The 21,098-nt window shown below is 36.1% G+C and overlaps 1 protein-coding gene across 8 annotated transcripts in view; it reads left to right on the top strand.

The window, feature by feature from the left end:
• Nucleotides 1-21,098, top strand: part of PCDH11X (protocadherin 11 X-linked) — an 868,063-nt gene that overhangs the window by 333,601 nt on the left and 513,364 nt on the right. For all 8 annotated transcript variants that reach the window (XM_081567466.1, XM_081567469.1, XM_081567465.1 and 5 more), the window contains exon 4: nt 20,788-20,868. In XM_081567466.1, coding sequence (XP_081423592.1) covers nt 20,788-20,868 — 81 coding nt within the window. The remainder of the gene's footprint in view (nt 1-20,787; nt 20,869-21,098) is intronic.

Here is a 21,098-nt window from a genome sequence, read left to right as displayed (position 1 = left end):
ATATTTTTTTTTATTCATATTTTCATATTTGGCCATGAGAGAGGGTGGAAAAGATGAGACTGAAATGTATTCTGGAGAATCTCAAAGGTCTTAAGAAAGGAAATTAAATGGACATCTTTGTCTCTACTTTTGTGACAGCTTACAAAGACATCCACATTTAACAAGTTTATATACAAAATTGATCTCAAAGATGATGCCAAAGGTATTGATTTTATGACATTTACAAGGGAAGAACTTGAATAATGGAAAATCTTTCATTGTGGTAAAATATGTTTTCAATATAATCACATATCTGTGTGATTTTCACCATGAATATACATACCTGGAATATAATTTCACATGGTCAAGTTTGGTTGGCAGAAATCCAAATATAAGTGATTTTAATATAGCAATATGACTAAGATTCTAACTCCTGGTGACAGTCTCAAAAGCAGTTTTTATATATTAAATTATTTTAACACTTGGAATGAATATATGATCTATCTTAAGCTTCTATAGGAATGATAATGGGAAGCAAGGACATTTAAAATTTAAATTTAACAGTAGATTTGCAGTTATTATTGCACAAATATTATACAGATACTAAACTATCAATGGTTAAATTTTTGTCAGCCTATTACATAATGTGCATTCACATTACAGAAATTTTCTTTAAAAGTTTGTATATTGACACTGTAGTAAATCTCTGTTGATCATCCTCTTGGTCTAGAAAATATTTCTTAGCAGATGCAACTTTACTTTTTATATCAAGCATATTATAAAGCATATATTGCTAAACATATTATTTTGCTTTCTTCTTAGTATATCATTTGATAATTTCACTTAACATTTTATGTGATGTTTTTATATCTGTCATGCTTTTTAGTGTAATCATATGCATTTTAGTGTAATCAAGCTAACATATTTATTTTCAGCTCTTATTCTTGACACTCAGTGTGTTGGCAGTATCTGTGAAACACTTAATATCTTAATGAAAATGGAGGCAGAAGGTTAGTTAGTTTTTTGGATGTCTCCAAAATCTTTGAGACAATGAAGCTGAATGGGAACACATCAAACATTGTATAGTAGTGATGACACAATCTCAGCTATGTTCTTTGGTTCTACACCCTGCAACTCTGTTTGGCATATAGTGGCTTCTCAGTTAATGTTGATTGAGTAATTAAAGGAAATGATCCTATTTCTCCTTGACCCATAGCCTTAACATCGGCTTGCTCATTTCTAACAAATAAATTATTCAAAGCAGTCACGACTCCAGGAAATGAAGTGACCGTGAATTTTTTTTCTTTTCTTTCACATGTAAATACTTTTGGCTTCAAAGGCTGTACACTTTTCTGTATTTCTTCACATAGTCTGACACTATTTTTCAAGTTCTCTTTCCCTGTTTTTTTTTTCTACTTTTGGCTTCAATTATCTTGATAACCTCTGTGTCTCATACACATTTTCTTCTTCATTTATTTAACACGTATTTATTAAGCTCCTGTGGTGTGCCAGAAATTGGTCAAGGCACAAACATAAACAAAAAAAAATTTAACCTTTGTCACGGACAACATTCTAGTAGGGGGACACTGAGAATGAACAAATAGATGGATAAATAAATATAGATAAATGCATTTACACTAAATTAATCTAGTAGATTAAAATGTGTCCTTCGAAAAGACATGTTGAAGTCCCAATCCCCAGTACCTATAAATGTGACCTTATTTGGAAAAAGAGTCTTTGCAGATATAATTAAGAATCTCGTGTATTGTGTGTGGGGAGTGCATTAAATCCACTGACAGGTCCTTTATAAGAAGAGGGGAAGACACAGAGACACAGGAAAAAGGCCATGTGAAGGAGGCAGAGATAGAAGTTATACAACCCCAAGTCAAGGAATGCCAAAGGTTACAAGTAGCCATCAGAGGCCAGGAGAGAGGAGGCATGGTACAAATTTCCCCTCAGAGGCTCCAGAGGGGACCAAATCTGCTAACGCCAAGATTTTGGATTTATGAACTCTCAAACTATTTAGAATTTAGAAAATAGAAATTATTTTCTATTGTATCAAGCAGTCAAGATTGTGGTAATTTGTTATAGCAGCCTTAGAAAATGAAGACAGTCAACATATTAAGTACTATTGAGTAAAATAGAGAAGGAAGTTAGAGATTGTGAGAACATATTGAAAAATTGCAAATTTAAATGTGTTGTTGTTCAGTCACTAGATCGTGTCTGACTCTTTGTGTCCCCATAAACTGCAGCATGCCAGACTTCCCTGTCCTTCACTATCTCCCAGAGTTTGCTCAAACTCATGTCCATTGAGTCAGTGATGCCATTCAACCATCTCATCCTCTGTCACCCTCTTCTCCTCCTATCCTCAATCTTTCCCAGCATCAGGGTCTTTTCCAGTGAGTTGGCTCTTTCCATCAGGTGGCCAGATATTGGAGTTTCAGCTTCAGCATCAGTCCTTCCAATGAATATACAAAGTTGATTTCCTTTAGGATTGACTGGTTTAATCTCCTTGCTGTCCAAAGGACTCTCAAGAGTCTTTTCCAGCACCACAGTTCAAAAGCATCAGTTCTTCAGTGCTCAGCCTTCTTTATGGCCCAACTCTCACATCCATACATGGCTACTAATAAAACCATGAAGTGAAGTGAAGTATTAGTCTCTCAGTCATGTCCGACCCTTTGTGACCCCATGGACTGGGGCTCTCCAGGCTCTTCTGTCCATGGGATTCTCTAGGCAAGAATACTTGAGAAGGTTGCCATTTCCTTCTCCAGGAGATCTTCCTGACCCAGGGATCAAACTCGGGTTTCCTGAATTGCTGGCAGACTCTTTACCATCTGAGCAACGAGGGAAGCTCAATAGCTTTGACTTTACGGACCTCTGTCAGCAAAACGATGTCTCTACTTTTTAAAACATTGTCTAGGTTCGACATAGCTTTCCTTCCTATGTCGTCAAAGATCTGAAAGCAGTAAGTGAAGTGAAGTGAAACCACTCAGTCTTGTCCGACTCTTTGCGACCCCATGGACTGTAGCCTGCCAGGCTCCTCCATTCATGGGATTTTCCAGGCAAGAATACTGGAGTGGGTTGCCATTTCCTTCTCCAGGGATTGAGCCATATGGAAATCTAGAGGAAGACATTTCCAAATGCACAAGAACAAGGAGCCAAAACATGGTTATATAGTAAAAGGAAAACAGCATGGATGGGCCAGTATGAGGAAGGCAGAGAGAGAAATATAATTAGTAATGTAGTCTGAGGCTGTTTCATAGGATGTCTTGTAAGTGATATTATGTGGAATGAGATGTAAATTGTTACAAAGTCATTCTCAAAGAGGTGATATGTTATGACTGAAGTGCTGTATTGGACTATGATTTTCTTCCTTCTTGGAGTCTATAGGAAACTAAAGTAGACTCCCTTATGACCCTAACATTGATTATGGATCAAGGTGATTATATTTGCTTTGGACTAACATGAAATAGATGGCAGCATCTATTGAATACTAATGATACATGCCAGGTACTATTCTAATTGCTGTGTACAAATATCTGTTTAATCCTCATTCTAATCCCTTTTAAAGATGGGGAAACAGAGATTCAGATAAATTAACTAACTTGTAGAAGACTTTAGAATAAGTTAACATGCACAAAAGGCATTTGATTCAGGTCTGTGTGATTCTAAACCCTGTCTTCCAAAACTCTGTTATTTTTACCTATCGACTCAAACTATTTATATACAAAATATTTTGTTGCAAATAGCCAAATTGATTAGATATTTGAAATTTAAAACATAATATGCTTCCCTTGGTGGCTCAGATGGTAAAGAATCCACTTGCAATGCAAGAGACCTGAGTTCAGTCTCTGGGTGGGGAAGATCCCCTGGAGGAGGGCATGGCAACCCATTCCAGTATTCTTGTCTGGAGAATCCCCATAAACTGAGGAGCCTGGTGAGCTACAGTCCATGGGGTCACAAAGAGTCAGACACAACTGAGCAGCTAAGCACGCAGCACGTAGGTCTTGAGCTAGAAGAATCATTACGTTCATATCTTCTTTGAAAACCCCTATTTGGTATATTATTTAATCAGGTTAGGCTTGAGTAAAAGTAGGCAGCTTAAAAAAATAATAGTTCAAAATCTTTGCTATAAATTTAGTTTGTTTCTGCAATCACTCTACCCATTCAACACTGCCAAACTATTGCATTTTCCCTTGACTTCAAAAGGATTTCAACATTCCTGTCTTTCTCATCAGTCTAAATATTGTTCCCATGTATGTATATAATGAGTGCTCATTTCTGTTAAGATTCCAATGAGTCTAGTAAATAGATGTTTCCTCAATACATTCGATGGGAAAATAATAATAATAATACATGATCATAAATTTCTTGATATATGAAATGTTTGCTTTCTCAGAAATACAGATTATTCATCTTTACTTTTTCCCCCTTTTTAGCTAGTCCTTAAAGACCACTGTCTATAAAATCTACTGTGAAATAAACTTGAGATTTTAATCTAACATAAGTTTAGAAATTTCCTGTAAAGAGGCATAATTGTGATGTTGTTACTTTGCTGATGCTTTTATTACTTTTATTATAATGTCATAATATGCAATTTTTTCCTAAAGTTCTAATACAAAAATAACCAGTGCTAATTTTCTACTCTTTGTAAATTAATTCCAATTTTAACATTTCATTTTCACATTTGCTTGTTACTCCTTTTGTTTTGGTCAAGGTAAATTTGCTCTAATTAAGATAATATGGACTCGATTTAGTTTTTTTTGTTGACATTGAAATATTTCCCCTTTGCCTTACTATCCATCTAAATTCAGTAATCGCTTAGGATAGGGGCAAAGTTATATAGGTTATGTCTCTATTTCACCTACAGTATTTCCTGTCATATTTCAGACAGCTAACTTCTCTCTTTCTTCACTAATTATATTTATTATTTTTCCATTCTTACTTATTTGCATTATTATCTATTCCTCTCTTTACTCTTTGTTTCAGGTTTTTAGCTGATTGATGTAGGTTGTAGACAAATTCAGGTCAAAACATTTTCTAAGCATATCACTTGAGATTTCCAGAAGGATCTCTTGAGGAATTAGAAATGTCATTATTTTATGAAGGACTTTAGTATAATCATATTAATATAATATTCTGCAGGTTCTTATGAAAGGAAATTAGATTTAACAATACCTTAGTCTAGCATATTTTTTAGCTGTAGAAATCACCTTATTTCATTACTGATTTATTGATATCAACCTAGGAATTGGAGATATGTATCTTTAGCAAGCAATACTGATGAATGCTTTTAAAGTAGCTAATTAGTAAGCTTTTTGGTCTTGAAAACTAATTTTAATTAGTAGCTTAAATAGGGTCAACATGGATTGTTTTTAATTCTTTAATATTGAATTTATAGTTACAAAGCCAAGTTCTCATAGTGGCAATGAGGATCCCTATTTGATCATGCCATGGGGTGGCAAAGAGTTGGACATGACTGAGAAACTAAGCACACACACATGTTGCCAAAAAATTCAATATAAGTAGCACCGTTGAACGGAGAAAGCAATGGCAACCCACTCCAGTACTCTTGCTTGGAAAAGCCCATGGAGGGAGGAGTCTTGTAGGCTGCAGTCCATGGGGTCGCTAGGAGTTGGACACGATGGGCGACTTCACTTTCACTTTTCACTTTCATGCATTGGAGAAGGAAATGACAACCCACTCCAGTGTTCTTGCCTGGAGAATCCAAGGGACGGGGGAGCCTGGTGGGCTGCCATCTATGGGGTCGCACAGAGTCGGACACGACTCAAGCGACTTAGCAGCAGCAGCAGCAGCAACACCTTTGAAAAACTCAGAAGACTTTCATGACAGCAATCTCATGAGATAGTTTTCTTTTGGACAAGAAGTCTAATAAGACTTTGTTTCTACTAAGTGTGTGAATCTTTATTTGGAAATGAAAACAGATTTTCTAAATTCTTAATATACCTTCACTAAATTTTCACGGTTGGGAAGAAGTCTCTTTTTATGCCTTATGATATAAATCCTGAGGGAAATCATGATTTTCATAATGTAATAGGACAATTCGCTCTCTCTGTCCCACACTTGAATATAATGCCCTGATATTAGGAGACAAAAAAAGCATATAATTTGTAATTTTTGACTTGTAATTTGATTTTTGGAGAAGAAAGCTAATTCATAATTGCTATGACAACAGCTATCCGACAACCCTTCTCCCGTAGATTTTGTGTTCACGGGGGAAACATTAGAAGAAGAAACTTGAAGTCCATAATTCCAATCTCTATTTAAATAATTGGTGTCATCATTTTTATGTCTGAATGATGGCAAGTTAGAATAGACACAGATGATACAATTATAATTCATTTATAGTTAAGGGCAAACATGTTTAACATTTTGGAATTACCAATCCAGATTTTAATATGTAACTGAAAGAGAGATTTTGCATTTGACATAATCATTAGGAAAACTTGGTGCAAGCAAGATTACAGACTGGTAGTAGTGATAAAGACATTGTTTTATGTGTGTGTTCTTAAGAAAGGTTAATTTATCTTTACCAGAGATTGTCAGGGGATGTGGATATTAGTACTACTGATATACAGCATATCCTCTTCATGATGGCATCTAGTTTATATACTGATCTAGTTCATTTATTGGAGACAAAAAAGATGCCAATAACAAACAATTTTTATTGTGTCATGTTTTTCATTGCAGGAAAGAGTTAAATCTTTAGGAGTTTAGCTTCATCTATACTGTGTTTATTTCTGTGGATAATAGGAATACTATAGTTTTTGATAAATTGCAATCAAATTTAGTATTTTTAGCATACATTTGGCCAAACTTGCTGTATTTTTCTTTCCAATTGCAAAATAATATTTATATTTCAAATTAAACATTGTTATAACATGTAATAAATTATCATATATTTTCCATTAAAGAGATTTATGCATGGAAATGTTTCCAAATGAAAGACATATGTTTTAAAATGTGTGATAAATGCATGAATTATTTCTGCTCTTACATGTCTTAGAAAAGTATAAAAATTAATGTTTATATAAAAATTACCCTACATTAAGCTGCTAAATAATCAGTTAATCTCACTGTTTAGAGCTTTTTCAGTTCCTATTAGAAAAAGTATTTTAGAGCAAAGGTTTACAACCAACCCTATCCTTTCTCTAACAATTTATAAAATCTTTGAAAATGTATAATTGTTATTTTTGAATTGTAAGCTTAGAATGGTTTTTAATACTTTCATAGCCACCTTTAAAGAATTTGAAATAATTTAAGAGATTAGCCCAGATTCTTCTTACACGGTGTATTTTTGGAATGTATGGTAAATGCAATGACAATAATTACTTTGAAAATGAGCACTAAATGAATTTTATAATTGTGTGTGTGTGTGTGTGCATGTGTATGCCTGTGCATGTACATGTGCTCAATCATGTATGACTGTTTGGGACCCCATGGACTGTAGCCAAGCTCTGCTGTCCATGGAGTTTTCCAGCCAGAATACTGGAGTGGGTTTCCATTTCCTTCTCAAGGGGTCTTACCCACTCAAGAACCGAATCTGCATCTCCTGTGTCCTCTGCATTGGCAGGCTGATTCTTTTACCACTGAGCCACCTGGGAAGCCCATGAATGTACATACTTGTGTATTTATTTGGGTCTAGCTCTTGCAAAATAATCAGCAGTGATTTGTTTGAAATATCCGTGTCTACTTTGAGGAGCAATTTCCAGTCATTATCAGAGAGTTGAAAGCAAGAAATAATCTAGTGAATAAGCAAACACAAATTATTCTTTAAAGGTGTTAAACATAATTTATTTATATATTCTGTAACTGTTGATATTTAAAAGATGAAAGTTCTAACGATCTGGTGTTAAATAATCTGATGATAGCATAACTCTTCTACTGCATATTTGAGGCTCATATTATGGCACATACCTTAATCGACTCTTAGAAGGAATACTGAAATATGAAAATACATACAGGATTATAGTTCTGTGTATTACCTTTTTTGTCTTTTGTGTGCTAATAAGAATATGTATTTTTAATGTGCAGTAAACTTAAATTTTGTAACACTGAGAAAAATGGCTTCTCCTTCAATAAAAATCAGTAAGCTGGGACTAAATATAAATTACCTGGTAAATCAATATTATACTTCATTTTTTTTCCAGTAAATGTCTGTGACAGACACAATCTCTCTCAAGTTCCCTGGGGCAAGCCATCTCCTAGAGATAAGATCACTGGGTCTTGTTATCTAGATGTGGTTGCTTGTCAGGATCAGAGTTCTTCAAAGAAACATTAAGAAAAAGCTTTTGCAATGTGAATGTTTCACATGTACCTATAATCTGTGTGAAAATTATTGTTCTTCTATGGATGACCTCTTTGCACAGAGTGATAGCTTTATCCATTTTCACATCATTACGTTTGCTGGGGGAAAATCCTGCTGTGCTACATCATAATAACATGTAATCTTCTTGCTCAGTTTAGCTGAGATTTAAGGAGACTCTGTTCATAGAAGCTGTTCTTTAAAGCCTGATCTATAATTTTGCAGAATCACCATAGCAGAAGAGCAAGAGGCTTTATAAAAGATATACAACCATTAAAACTCTTAAACGAAGATTAGTTTCAAGTTTTACAATCCAGTACCAAACCATCTGGCAAATCTCATGTCAGGTTTTGTTAAACCTTTGAGGTTCCTAAGTGTTAATTCATCCCCCTTCTATAACACTCCCCCCTTCCCTAAACACACAACCATGCACTTGACTTTTTGATGATTAAGATAAAAGATCTAATTAAGTGCTCCAAGCTTGTTGATTTTTCCACCTGGTGATTTGTTACCCTTGAAGACAATTTCAAAATAGCTGTTTGCTTTTGGCAGAACCATTGGAATCTTCCTGGATAAGTGAATATATTCCTCACAGCCTACTCCCCTCTTTTTGCCACATTTTGCTTAGGCCTAACTACAACCAGAAGGAGGGTGAGAATACTGTTGAAATGCCAAACCACATCTGAGGGACTCAGACCAGTCTGGAAAACACTGGATATGCCTACTGAATAATTCAACGGTATTTTCCCTAAGCCTTCATCCTTTAAGCTTTGATGATAGCAGTTATCATAGAAAAACTATATATTCTTAAAATAAACTTTAGTTTATATTAACATGATGTTCTTTGGCATTGCCTTTCTTTGGGATTGGAATGAAAACTGACTTTTTCCAGTCCTGTGGCCAATGCTGAGCTTTCCAAATTTGCTGGCATATTAAGTGCAGCACTTTCACAGCATCAGCTTTTAGGATTTGAAATAGCTCAGCTAAAATTCCATCAACTCCACTAGCTTTGTTCATAGTGATGCATTTAGAAAAGGCAGAGGAATCAGAGAACAAATTTCCAGCATCCATTGGATCATCAAAAAAGCAAGAGAGTTCCAGAAAAACATCTGCCTTATTGATTACACCAAAGTATTTGACTGTGTGGATCACAACAAACTGGAATATTCTTAGAGATGGGAATACCAGACTACCTTACTTGAGTCCTGAGAAATCTGTATGCAGGTCAAGAAGCGACAGTTAGAACTGGACATGAAACAACAGATTAGTTCCAAATTGGGAAAGAAGTATGTCAAGGCTGTATATTGTTACCCTGCTTATTTAATGTATATGCAGAATGCATCATACGAAATGCTGGGCTGGATGAAGCACAAGCTGGAATCAAGATTGCCAGGAGAACTATCAATAACCTCAGATACATGTAAGACACCACCCTTATGGCAGAAAGCAAAGAAGAACTAAAGAGCCTCTTGATGAAAGTGAAAGAGGAGAGTGAAAAAGTTGGCTTAAAACTCAAAATTCAGAAAACTAAGATCATGGCATCTGCTCCCATCACTTCATGGCACATAGATGGGGAAACAGTGGAAACAGTGGCTGACTTTATTTTTCTGGGCTCCGAAATTAAAAGACGCTTACTCCTTGGAAGGAAAGCTGTGACCAACCTAGACAGCATATTAAAAAGCAGAGAGTTTACTTTGCATCAAAGGTCCATCTAGTCAAAGCTATGGTTTTTCCAGTAATCATGTATTGATGTGAAAGTTGGACCATAAAGAAAGCTGAGCGCCAAAGGATTGTTGAACTGTTGTGTTGGAGAAGACTCTTGAGAGTCTCTTGGAGTGCAAGGAGGTCCAACCAGTCCATCCTAAAGGAAATCAGTCCTGAATATTCATTGGAAAGACTGATGCTGAAGCTTAAACTCCAATACTTTGGCCACCTGATGTGAAGAACTGACTCATCGGAAAAGACCCTGATGATGGGCAAGATTGAAGGCCAGAGGAGAAGGGGACGGCAGAGGATGAGATGGTTGGATGGCATCACCGACTCAATGGACATGAGTTTGAGCAAGATCTGAGAGTTGGTGATGGACAGGGAAGCCTGATGTGCTGCAGTCCATGGAGTCTCAAAGGGTCATACAAAACTAAGCCACTGAACTGAACTGAACTGAACTTGGTAAATCTTTTCTACACCATTCCATCTACCACTAACAAATGTGCACTTTCCTTTGAGAAACCAATGTCTCTTAACACCAGCTTGCAAGTAAAAAAGAGAGCAAAAAAAAAAAAAAAAGATCTAAACAATAAAGAAGAATTAATGGTAGGACATAAGGTGTTCCAGAATTACAATGTGCTATCTATACCAGAATGCAGATAAACATAAGTTTTCATAACTTTTTAACTCTGACAAATGTGTCCCAATTACCATGTGGAAAGGAAGCATAGTAAATTGTGTGTTTTATGGCCTTACTTTATTGCCCAAAAATTTGGTATAAACTTAGTCTGTGAGTTTATATGGGAACGCTTTACTCTGTATAACTTATTAGTTAAAATTAAATTTGTCATATTTCTTCAAGCATGTAATCTATGCAGTACTTTTGGGGACAATATTTTAAGGAAACTTCAAAATTCTAATGAATACCAAGTATCAAACTCCATCTTTAAATTTATTCAATCTAAACTCTCTCTTTCTTGCCTCAATCCAAAAATTTTTTTTCATTGAAATTTAAGCAAATTTACACACATTCTGTAACATTTTTATTAGTCAAGTCATTGAAAATTTTTAAATAGTCAATTTGGCTTTATTTATATTTAGACATTCATAAACATGATTAATGTTGGCTCTCAGACTTTGAAGATTTCACAAAATCTCTGGCTCTATAAACCAACTTTTTGGAAACACCAACTAAATTCACAAATAATTTATTTTTATGTTGCTAAGAGGAATTTATCTATAATCAAAACAGGTTTCTCCCAATTAGAGGCTATGTGATAATTTGAAAAAGTAGAGAATAATGTCTGCCTTCCTTATGCCCTCTACCTTCAATCATCATATTACTATGCTATTTATTGTAGTGGTTTGTAATTTTAATTTTTCAAATATGCAAGAATCTTTTGTAAGTAATTGGAATTAGTAGTTTCAAAAATGTTGAGGTAAAAAGAGAGAAGAAGGGGGAGGGGGAGAGAGAGAACCACATGGTGGATGGCTTTAGATGGTTTCCACTTCATGTGATTAGGGAAGATATATCCATAAGTTCAAGTGAAGAGGGTACTTGTAAAGTGTCAGGCACTTTACTATAGTAACTTGGTTTAATACAGTGATCCTAAGAGGCTCATATTATACTCATTTCATAGATAATGAAACTGAGAGTCATCTTTAATTTGACAGAGTTCGTAAAATTAGTAGGAGGTAGAGCCAGGAGCAGATTCCAACAGCCCTGCCTTTTCCACTATAACATTATGCTGTTGAGTAGATGTTAATTCCTTTTAAATATTTGATATCTATCTTTTCCTTCTTACACATTGCCTACCACTTTGCTAATTGTGAGACAGAAAAACATGCAGAAGGACCTTAAGAAACTTTAAAGAGAGTAGGAACTAACTAAGGAATTTTTCTTATTTCAGGAACTTTCTGGAGTGTATTCTTTATCACTGAAAAATGTTCCCTGTGATTTGTTACAAAAAATGAAAGTTGATATTTTGCCAAGGCTTTTAACACAAACATATCCTGAGCAAAAATAGGGATAAAATTACACTTCGTATTTGTAAATGTTGCCATAGTTTTGATAGATATTATTTCCATAGTAAGGATTTTGATTTCTTTTAAAGAAGTAAATGAGAATGAGGGAAAATTTTTGTAAATGTTATCTCTAGAAACATCACCTGCATACTTACATTTCTTTAGGCATATATCTTTGTGGTAGATATTTTATAAGACTCTCTTAAAATTGTCTCATATGCTAGTTTGAGGAGACTTTTTTCCCCTAATCTGTCAATATGTCAAATATACAGCAATAAAATAACAATAATCTATGAGTTAAATTCACTTGTGGTCTTTAGTAGTTAAATAAAGGGATGGTTGTGACAATTTAGAATGTCACATTTCTGCAAAATTTCAGATTCCTGGAGTGTGTATGATTACCAAGAAAATGGAAACATACTTGCATTTCTAATGGGAAACCAGCTATATTTGAGAAAGAAATGCAATTGCTGAATCACTGAAGCTCCTCTGGATTCTCTTTTTGTTAGATTTTGAAACAATAATATAATGCTGAGACTCTAGTCAGAGATATCATGATCTTATTTTAACTATGATTTTCTTATCATTAGATTTATGTGGCAATAAATTTTTTCAACAGGGAGAATAAGGGATGCATTCCACATTTCACCTTAAAATGATCACAGAATCAGTCTGGGTTTGCCTGGCCCAGTAATTTGGGGATTAGTCAGGGGAAGGTATGCAGTCAATATGTTAAGATCCTGAAGCTCAAATTCTGTGTGATACTGTCAGGAAAATATTTAAGAAGAGTTAGAAGGTCTTGCTGTATTTAGAGGGTTCAATCAAACCTTGTTGCTTCATAAGCCTTTTTTTGGCAAGGCACTTGTTAAGTTGAGTTCAGTTCAGTCTCTCAGTTGTGTCTGACTCTTTGTGACCCCATGGACTGCAGCACGCCAGGCCTCCCTGGCCATCACCAACTCCCAGGGCTTGCTCAAACTCATGTCCATCGAGTCAGTGATGCCATCCAACCATCTCAACCTCTGTTGTCCCCCTACAGTTGAGGAAGTGAATTTTACTCCTGCAGGTCACCTGTAACAGTCTCCCATTATTTTTTGAAAGACTAAATCCTGTGGCAGCTGAAAATATGTTCCTGAAGATCACAGAAACTATATCACTGTATATATTTTGAGCTATAATTCACATTTCTGTGAATAGGAATTTGGCTTACATTTCCTTACTTCTTGCCTCAGACCCCCCCCCTGCCCCCAAATTGGGGGAGATTTAATAGAGTTTTGGTCATTTACTCTGAATCAATACTTTTTATTAGCTGGACTCTTCCCACATTTGTATATAAAATCATTCAAGAACACTATAGATGACTTTTTAAGCCATAACATTTCTGGATTCTGAAAGGTGAAATAAGATAAATGAACTTTTTTTTTTCTTTCACATATGACTATTTTATTAGACCAACAGAACATCACTGGTGAAATGTTAGTATTTAAGGATTTAATACATTTTAAAATAACGTTGAATTCCTTTCCAATGTCTAAACTATGAACTAGTAATATCTGACTCAAGAATGATAAGGAGATCCAATATCTATCCATCATTCTCTTGAAAGTATTATTTTTTTACTTTTAGCAATAATGCCAGTGACACTTCTCAAAACTCTTTAAGCTCAATGGTAAGACATACTTCTCACTTTTTACTATTGAGCAATGTCTTAATATAAATCGGATTAAAATGAAGTTTAAATCTTTAAAGATAGTGATTATTAAAAAGCACTTTACTCTTTACTTGACACCTGACTCCATAAAAGGGAAAATGCAGTTTGGTTCAGTATGTGGTGCATGTAAGGGAACAGAAATGTAGATAAGTACATTAATTTTCAGATGTCAATGATGAACCATATTTCACTTTTTTTAAAAAAGTAAAATATATATTTTTGATCACTAATATTCCTAGAACTGCCATTTTTCTCACTTTCATTGTAGTTAATGCTCAGCAGTTCTGTATGTTAGAGCTATTTTATTAGACTAGTTCCTCGTTATTAACATTAAAACTGTGGGGCTTGGTAGAAGGGGGAGGGGTAATGGGAGAACATTTTTAGGGATGGGAGTATTATTTTAACTTTAATTTGCTATTTTTGTACAAAACAAACTTCAATAGATTTTTCTTAATGTTTGAATATTGAAGCATATTATACAATAGAGATGTTTAATGCCAGATTTAAATGGAAAAGATACATCCACATAGCTTTAAGTATTTGACCACCTAAAATACAATCCTTATGTAGTTCAGTGAATATTTGAATGTTGTCAGAGAGGAAATGGGCTTCCTTGTTGGGTCAGATGGTAAAGAATCTGCCTGCAACACTGGAGACCTGGGTTCAATCCCTGGGTTGGGAAGATCCCCTGGAGGAGGGCATGGCAACTCACTCTAGTATTCTTGCCTGAAGAATCCCCATGGACAGAGGAGCCTGGCGGGCTACAGTCCATGGATTTGCAGAGTCGGAAATGACTGAGCGGCTAAGCACAGCACAGAGAGGAAAATTTTTTACTCTATCCTTCTAAGTTCTTCTGGCTGGTCTAAGAATTAAATTGACATGAGGCAAATTAACAGGCAAAAATCAAACAAAAATTGAATAACATGCATACATAGGAGAGACCTACGGAAACTGAATAACTCACTAAAATGGCTGACACTTTCACCTTAAATGCCATCTTCAGTTCAGTGCATTTCAGTCGCTCAGTCGAGTCTGACTCTTTGCGACCCCATGAATAGCAGCATGCCAGGCCTCCCTGTCCATCACTCAACTTACCCAAACTCATGTCCATCCAGTCGGTGATGCCATCCAGCCATCTCATCCTCTGTCATCCCCTTCTCCTCCTGCCATCAATCTTCAGCTCTACACAAAGAAGGATCTTCGGGGTAGTGATTTGGGACTTCAAAGCTGAAGAAGGCAATTCACATGGAGATGGAAAAGCAAATGTTTGGTAAACAAATGTTCCCTGGGCCCTGCAGAGAGGGTGGGACACAGAGGCCCTGCTGAGTTTCCCCCATCTCATCATGCTTATATTCTTTGCAAATATCTTTAGTGAGAGCTCTGTTCTGGGAATAGGCCCTTTATCTAAATGCTTTTAGGAATTTAAGGGGGAAGGAAAAAGAAAAATTCCTGAGCCCTCTCTTTCTTAAAAATAATCAGCCTAAATTAATCCTCATGTCAAAAATATGTATCTTGGGGTGGCAATTTTGCTCCTCTACAATGTGACATGATACATTTGACAGATAGCTCCACAGACAGACATAAAACTGCTCACAATTGACAGAAAATGTTAAAAACAAATGGTTAAAATGTGCATGAGAAATATAACACTAGTAGACTTGGTTTAATAATAAAGCTAAATTTGAGACCTGAGTACAAATCTGCCTAGAAACTCCTATGGCACAGAACACTTTGCTCAAATACATTTGAGTATTTCTGCTTTTTTTAGTGTATAATGAAAACATGAAAGTGAAAGTCGCTTGGTTGTGTCTGACTCTTTGCAACCCCATGGACTGTAACCCACCAGGCTCCTCTGTCCATGGAATTCTCCAGGCAAGAATACTAGAGTGAGTAGCCATTCCCTTCTCCAGGGGATCTGACCAACCCAGGGATCAAACCTTGGGTCTCCTGCATTGCAAGCAGATTCTTTACCATCTGGACCACCAGGGAAGCCCCTATAAAATCACCATTTGACTTTACAAGTCCATCAGATATATGTGCTTAATTCACTTTCTCATATATTTGTCCCATCATTCAGTTACATCTTCTATCATATAGAACACATCTTGGATTTCCCTACCTTAGACTAAATTGCCAGAAAAACTCTCCTCTTCACCCTCTGCTTCTAGAGACTGTACTTATTTCATAGACTTGTCCATCAATTATAGTTACTAGTGTTTCTTTTCTTTTCCTCTAGACCAGAGGTCAGCAAACTTTTTCTGTAAAGGGTGAAGTACAGAAGAATAGCTTTATTGCTTTGCCAGGCAAAAGAAGCCATTGCAGGCAAAGGAGGCCACAGTGGGCTAATGACTTCAAAACTGTGTGTCCCATTCCAAGGGAGCTTGTGATGAGTTTTTTAGTAATGGTTCAAGGAGAAAGGCTGATGAAAAGGATCAAGGTGCATTCAGGGCCTGAATTCCTTCAATACACAGCTCTCTGGCATCATGTGGTCTTATGAGGGGCTTCTGTGGTTCTCAAGGTTATCAAACTCTGACTTTTTTCTGGAATGAAGAATGTCTCATCAAACAGTTAACATCTTCCATTTGGTTGGGATCTTAGTTCCAATAGAAGAACTCAAAACTATTGTTATGTATATCCCTTGAGAAGAACCAGGACCCTGCCCCAGTGTTGCACTCTTGTTTCTTAACTGCTCCTCCTTTCTCTCCTATCCCTTCCTTTCCCTGATTAGCAACTGTTGGAACATGCCCTTTGGAACTAGGGATGGTCATGGAGCCTGGATGAAGCCTACTTCCTACAAACAAGATACAGGGGGAATAGAAAGACTTTTGTGCCCAGGAGCCCCACAAGGCCCTGCTCAGTTTCAGAAAGTTTTATATATAACAAAAGAGAAACCAAATTTCCACAAAATTTGAACAGATAATATTTACATCATCAAGTGTAATAACAATGAGTACAAAGTTTCATGTAGTAGAGAACTACTAATTAATGGGCTTATGTATATGATCTTAGAAAATGTCTTTTCACACAGATAGGTGCTGCCAAATACTGATATCAGTCCAGAAAGCATATAGTTTTAACTCAACATATCTATTCTTAGAAGGCATGTGAAAAATTCTATTAGATTTTTTTCTTCATATTTGCCATTTAGTGTAATTGCATTGAAGATTAATCATTCCTTTTTTTAAAAATATTTATTTATTTGGCTGTGTTAGAACTTAGTTACACCACAAGGGATCTTATGTTGTGGCACATGAGCTCTCTAGTCGTGGTGCACAAGTGCAGTAGTTGCGGTGCACAGGCTTAGTTGCTCCATGGCATATACAATCCTAGTTTCCCGACCAGGGATTGAACCTGCGTCCCCTGCATTGGAAGGCGGATTCTCAACCACTAGACCACAAGGGAAGTCCCAAAGATTAATCATTTATAATTGACAGTTAGGTAAAGGCTCCTTAATTCCATATTTACTGCAACCCATTGCAAATTTGTGTGTGTGCACAGATGGAGATTTTGCTTATTTGAACTTCTAGAGGGCTGGAGTGTATATAGTAACTTACCATTATTTGTGATTCAAAATTTTGATTGTCATCAAAATGACTTTACTGTAGTGTAAGTTTTGCGTATAAATACTCATTAACCTTCCAATTTTAGACTGATTTATTGAGACATTATCAAGTTTGCAACAAAAACTAACTGCCAGAGTGAGCCAGTATTCAATAATAGTGGTCAAGGGAACTTCTAATTCAGCAAAATTTCAGTCTTGGCTTTGAGCTCAAAAATAAAACTTTCCCACTTATAAGCCAATTTATATTCTAACTACTTATATGGTAGGGTAAGTCAGAATATTCAGCTTGTTGTTTAGATGAAAGTTCACAGAATAAATATGGTTCCATTATCAACAGTGAATAAAGTTCACTATTGACACTCCTAGTTCAATAACACATGATACCCTCAAATATTTTGCACGGAATACCTGCTGATGTATAATATTAATACAATAAACATAGGCTTTGAACACCTTATATTTTCCCAAGTCTTGTATATTTGTCCAGTTAAACTTTTTTTCTGTGCCACATTTATCTTACCCACCATTAATTGTAAGATACCTTAGCAGACTCCACATCAGGTTTTGTCAAATTCTTTGAAAATATTCTTGTCTATTCTGTTCTACACAATTCATTCTTCAGTCACTTCAAACTTGTTATTGCTTCCTCAAGTAAGTATCAATAATCAAAAATTGTTGGTAGCATCTGTTAACTCATGAAGAAGACAAGGAAAACTACCCAATATCATTGGCCTTGAAAAAAAAAAAAAACACCATTGATGTTACTCTCGATGTGGTGAAATGCTAATAGTCTTAAGTTTATGTTCTCTAGACCTGTTTCTTTGGTTATCTAAGCAAGCCTGATTTAACAACTCACAACAGTAAGTGATTCTCTCTGATTGGCTAACAAATGAACCATTCAGAAACTAACTTTTGTCACTCAGTTTTATTTATTTTTGTGCTGAAATTATATGATGAAGTGTTTCATTTTAATTTCCTAATTCTTCTGTTGCTTTCCTGCGAGTTGGAATGTTGTGATGTTAGCCTGGTAATATCAATGCATATTGAATTATTTTTGTCACAGCAATAGTGTCATTGCAGAACAAACACAATTTGCATTTAAATGAAAGCATAATAATTCTTGCTCGACCAAGCCTTAAAAATGTGATGTTCCAAACCCTTTATCACATATACTAAATTCACACATATAGAAAATATAGTCAGTCAATTCAGTCACTGAGTCGTGTCTGAATCTTTGTGACCCCATGGACTGCATCAGGTCAGGCTTCCCTATCCATCACCAACTCCCAGAGCCTACTCAAACTCATCTCCATCATGTCGGTGATGCCATCCAGCCATCTCATCCTCTGCCTTTCCCTTCTCCTCCTGGCTTCAATCTTTCCCATCATCAGGGTATTTTCAAATGAGTCAGCTCTTCGCATCAGGTGGCCAAAGTATTGGAATTCCAGCTTCAGCATCAGTCTTTCCAATGAATATTCAGGACTGATTCCCTTTAGGAAGGATTGGTTGGATCTCCTTGCTGTCCAAGGGACTCTCAAGAGTCTTCTCCAACACCACAGTTCAAAACCATCAATTCTTCGGTGCTCAGCTTTCTTTATAGTCCAACTCTCACATCCATACATGCTAAAACCATAACTTTGACTAGACAGACCTTTGTTGGCAATGTAATGCCTCTGCTTCTTAATATGTTGTCTAGGTTGGTCACAGCTTTTCTTCCAAGGAGTCGGTTCAGTTCAGTTCAGTTGCTCAGTCATGTGTGACTCTTTGCGACCCCATGAATTGCAGCACGCCAGGCCTCTCTGTCCATCACCAACTCCTGGAGTCTACCCAAACCCATGTCCATCGAGTCAGTGATGCCATCCAACCATCTCATCCTCTGTCGTCCTCTTCTCCTCCTGCCCCCAATCCTACCCAGCTTTAGGGTCTTTTCCAATGAGTCAACTCTTCTCATGAGGTGGCCAAAGTATTGGAGTTTCAGATTCAACATCAGTCCTTCCAATGAACACCCAGGATTGATCTCCTTTAGGATGGATTGGTTGGATCTCCTTGCTGTCCAAGGGACTCTCAAGAGTCTTCTCCAACACCACAGTTCAAAAGCATCAATTCTTCGGCACTCAGCTTTCTTCACCGTCCAACTCTCACATCCATACATGACCACTGGAAAAACCATAGCCTGGACTAGATGGACTTTAGTTGGCAAAGTAATGTCTCTGCTTTTAAGTAAGCATCTTTTAATTTCATGGCTGCAATCACCATCTGCAGTGATTTTGGAGCCCCCCCAAAATAATGTCTTTCACTGTTTCCATTGTTTCCCCATCTGTTTACCATGAAGTGATGGGACCAGATGCCATGATCTTAGTTTTCTGAATGTTGAGTTTTAAGCCAGGTTTTTCACTTTCCTCTTTCACTTTCATCAAGAGGCTCTTTAGTTCTTCTTCACTTTCTGCCATAAGGGTGGTACCATCTGCATATCTGAGGTTATTGTTATTTCTCCCGTCAATTTTGATTCCGGCTTGTGCTTCATCCAGCCCGGCATTTCTCATGATGTGCTCTGCATATAAGTTAAATAAGCAGGGTGACAATATACAGCCTTGACATACTCCTTTCCCTATTTGGAGCCAGTGTGTTGTTCCATGTCCAGTTCTAACTGTTGCTTCTTGACCTGCATACAGATTTCTCAGGAGGCAGGTCAGGTGGTTTGGTATTCTCATCTTTTTAAGAATTTTCCACAGTTTGTTGTGATCCACATGGTCAAAGGCTTTAGCATAGTCAGTAAAGCAAAAGTAGATGTTTTTCTGGAACTCTTTTCCTTTTTCGACGATCCAGCAGATGTTGGCAATTTGATGTCTGGTTCCTTTGCCTTTTCTAAATATATTCAACATTATTAAAACAGAGAATATGCTCTCTGTCTTGAGAAAAATAAAATGGATATCAAATGTCTTTTCAAGATCATGATAATTATTCTGTGTTGGTATGCTAGTATCTGTGTACCAGTTCATAAACTTCTTGGCTTTTATAACAACTATTAAATATCTTCCTGTGATAAATAGCAAATTTGTGATATGGTGGTACTCCCAGGATAGATTTTAATTTCAGACACTGTAAATTTGCAAATACAAGTTATTGAAGCCATTGAGTTGTAAAAGCATTGGACTGAGAGTGTCTGCAGCTTAAATTTCCACCATTTAAATATTTTAAAATTGCCCTCCCCCATCCTATTCATATGTTTATTGGAACTCTTAAATGTAATACTGATGTATAAGCTTTATGAGAAAAAGAATTCTTTTTTCTCTTGTTTATTCCTTTACCTGGAACTGTGCCTGTTGCATTGTAAATTCTCAATAACTGCAATATCTGGAAAGAGATATTTATCCAGGCACTCTTTTATTTACCTGTGTTTGATGCTTGTGTGCAATGTACTATTTTTTTCACTTTTAACAAATCATTTAACAAATACTTCTGTTTTTTCCCTCTTTAAAGCCATTGAAGGAAGTTGTACGATCTCACACACCCATGAAAGAAACAACTACTGTGGAGATCTGGACTCATCCCCAACCACAGGTTTGAAAGGAAACACGATGTTTCCCTTTAACTGATTTTTATGAATGTATTTAAAAAAATCTTGTTATATTTCTCTGATGTTCTTTGAAATTTGTTTTTTGAAATATGTTCTTTGAAATTTCTTTAGGTGACTTTGTCCTCGACTCATGTGAAAACATGACTGTAAATACCTATTTCTTCCTAGTGTGGTTTGATAATAATAGTGGAGGTAGTTTATTTGTTGGATCAGA

The sequence above is a fragment of the Giraffa tippelskirchi genome, chromosome X (assembly GCF_054371585.1).
Source record: "Giraffa tippelskirchi isolate mGirTip1 chromosome X, T2T-mGirTip1v1.2.pri, whole genome shotgun sequence".
NCBI lineage: Eukaryota > Metazoa > Chordata > Mammalia > Artiodactyla > Giraffidae > Giraffa > Giraffa tippelskirchi.
The sequence above is the reverse complement of the archived record's forward strand: the minus strand, read 5'-3'. Positions and strand labels throughout refer to the sequence as shown.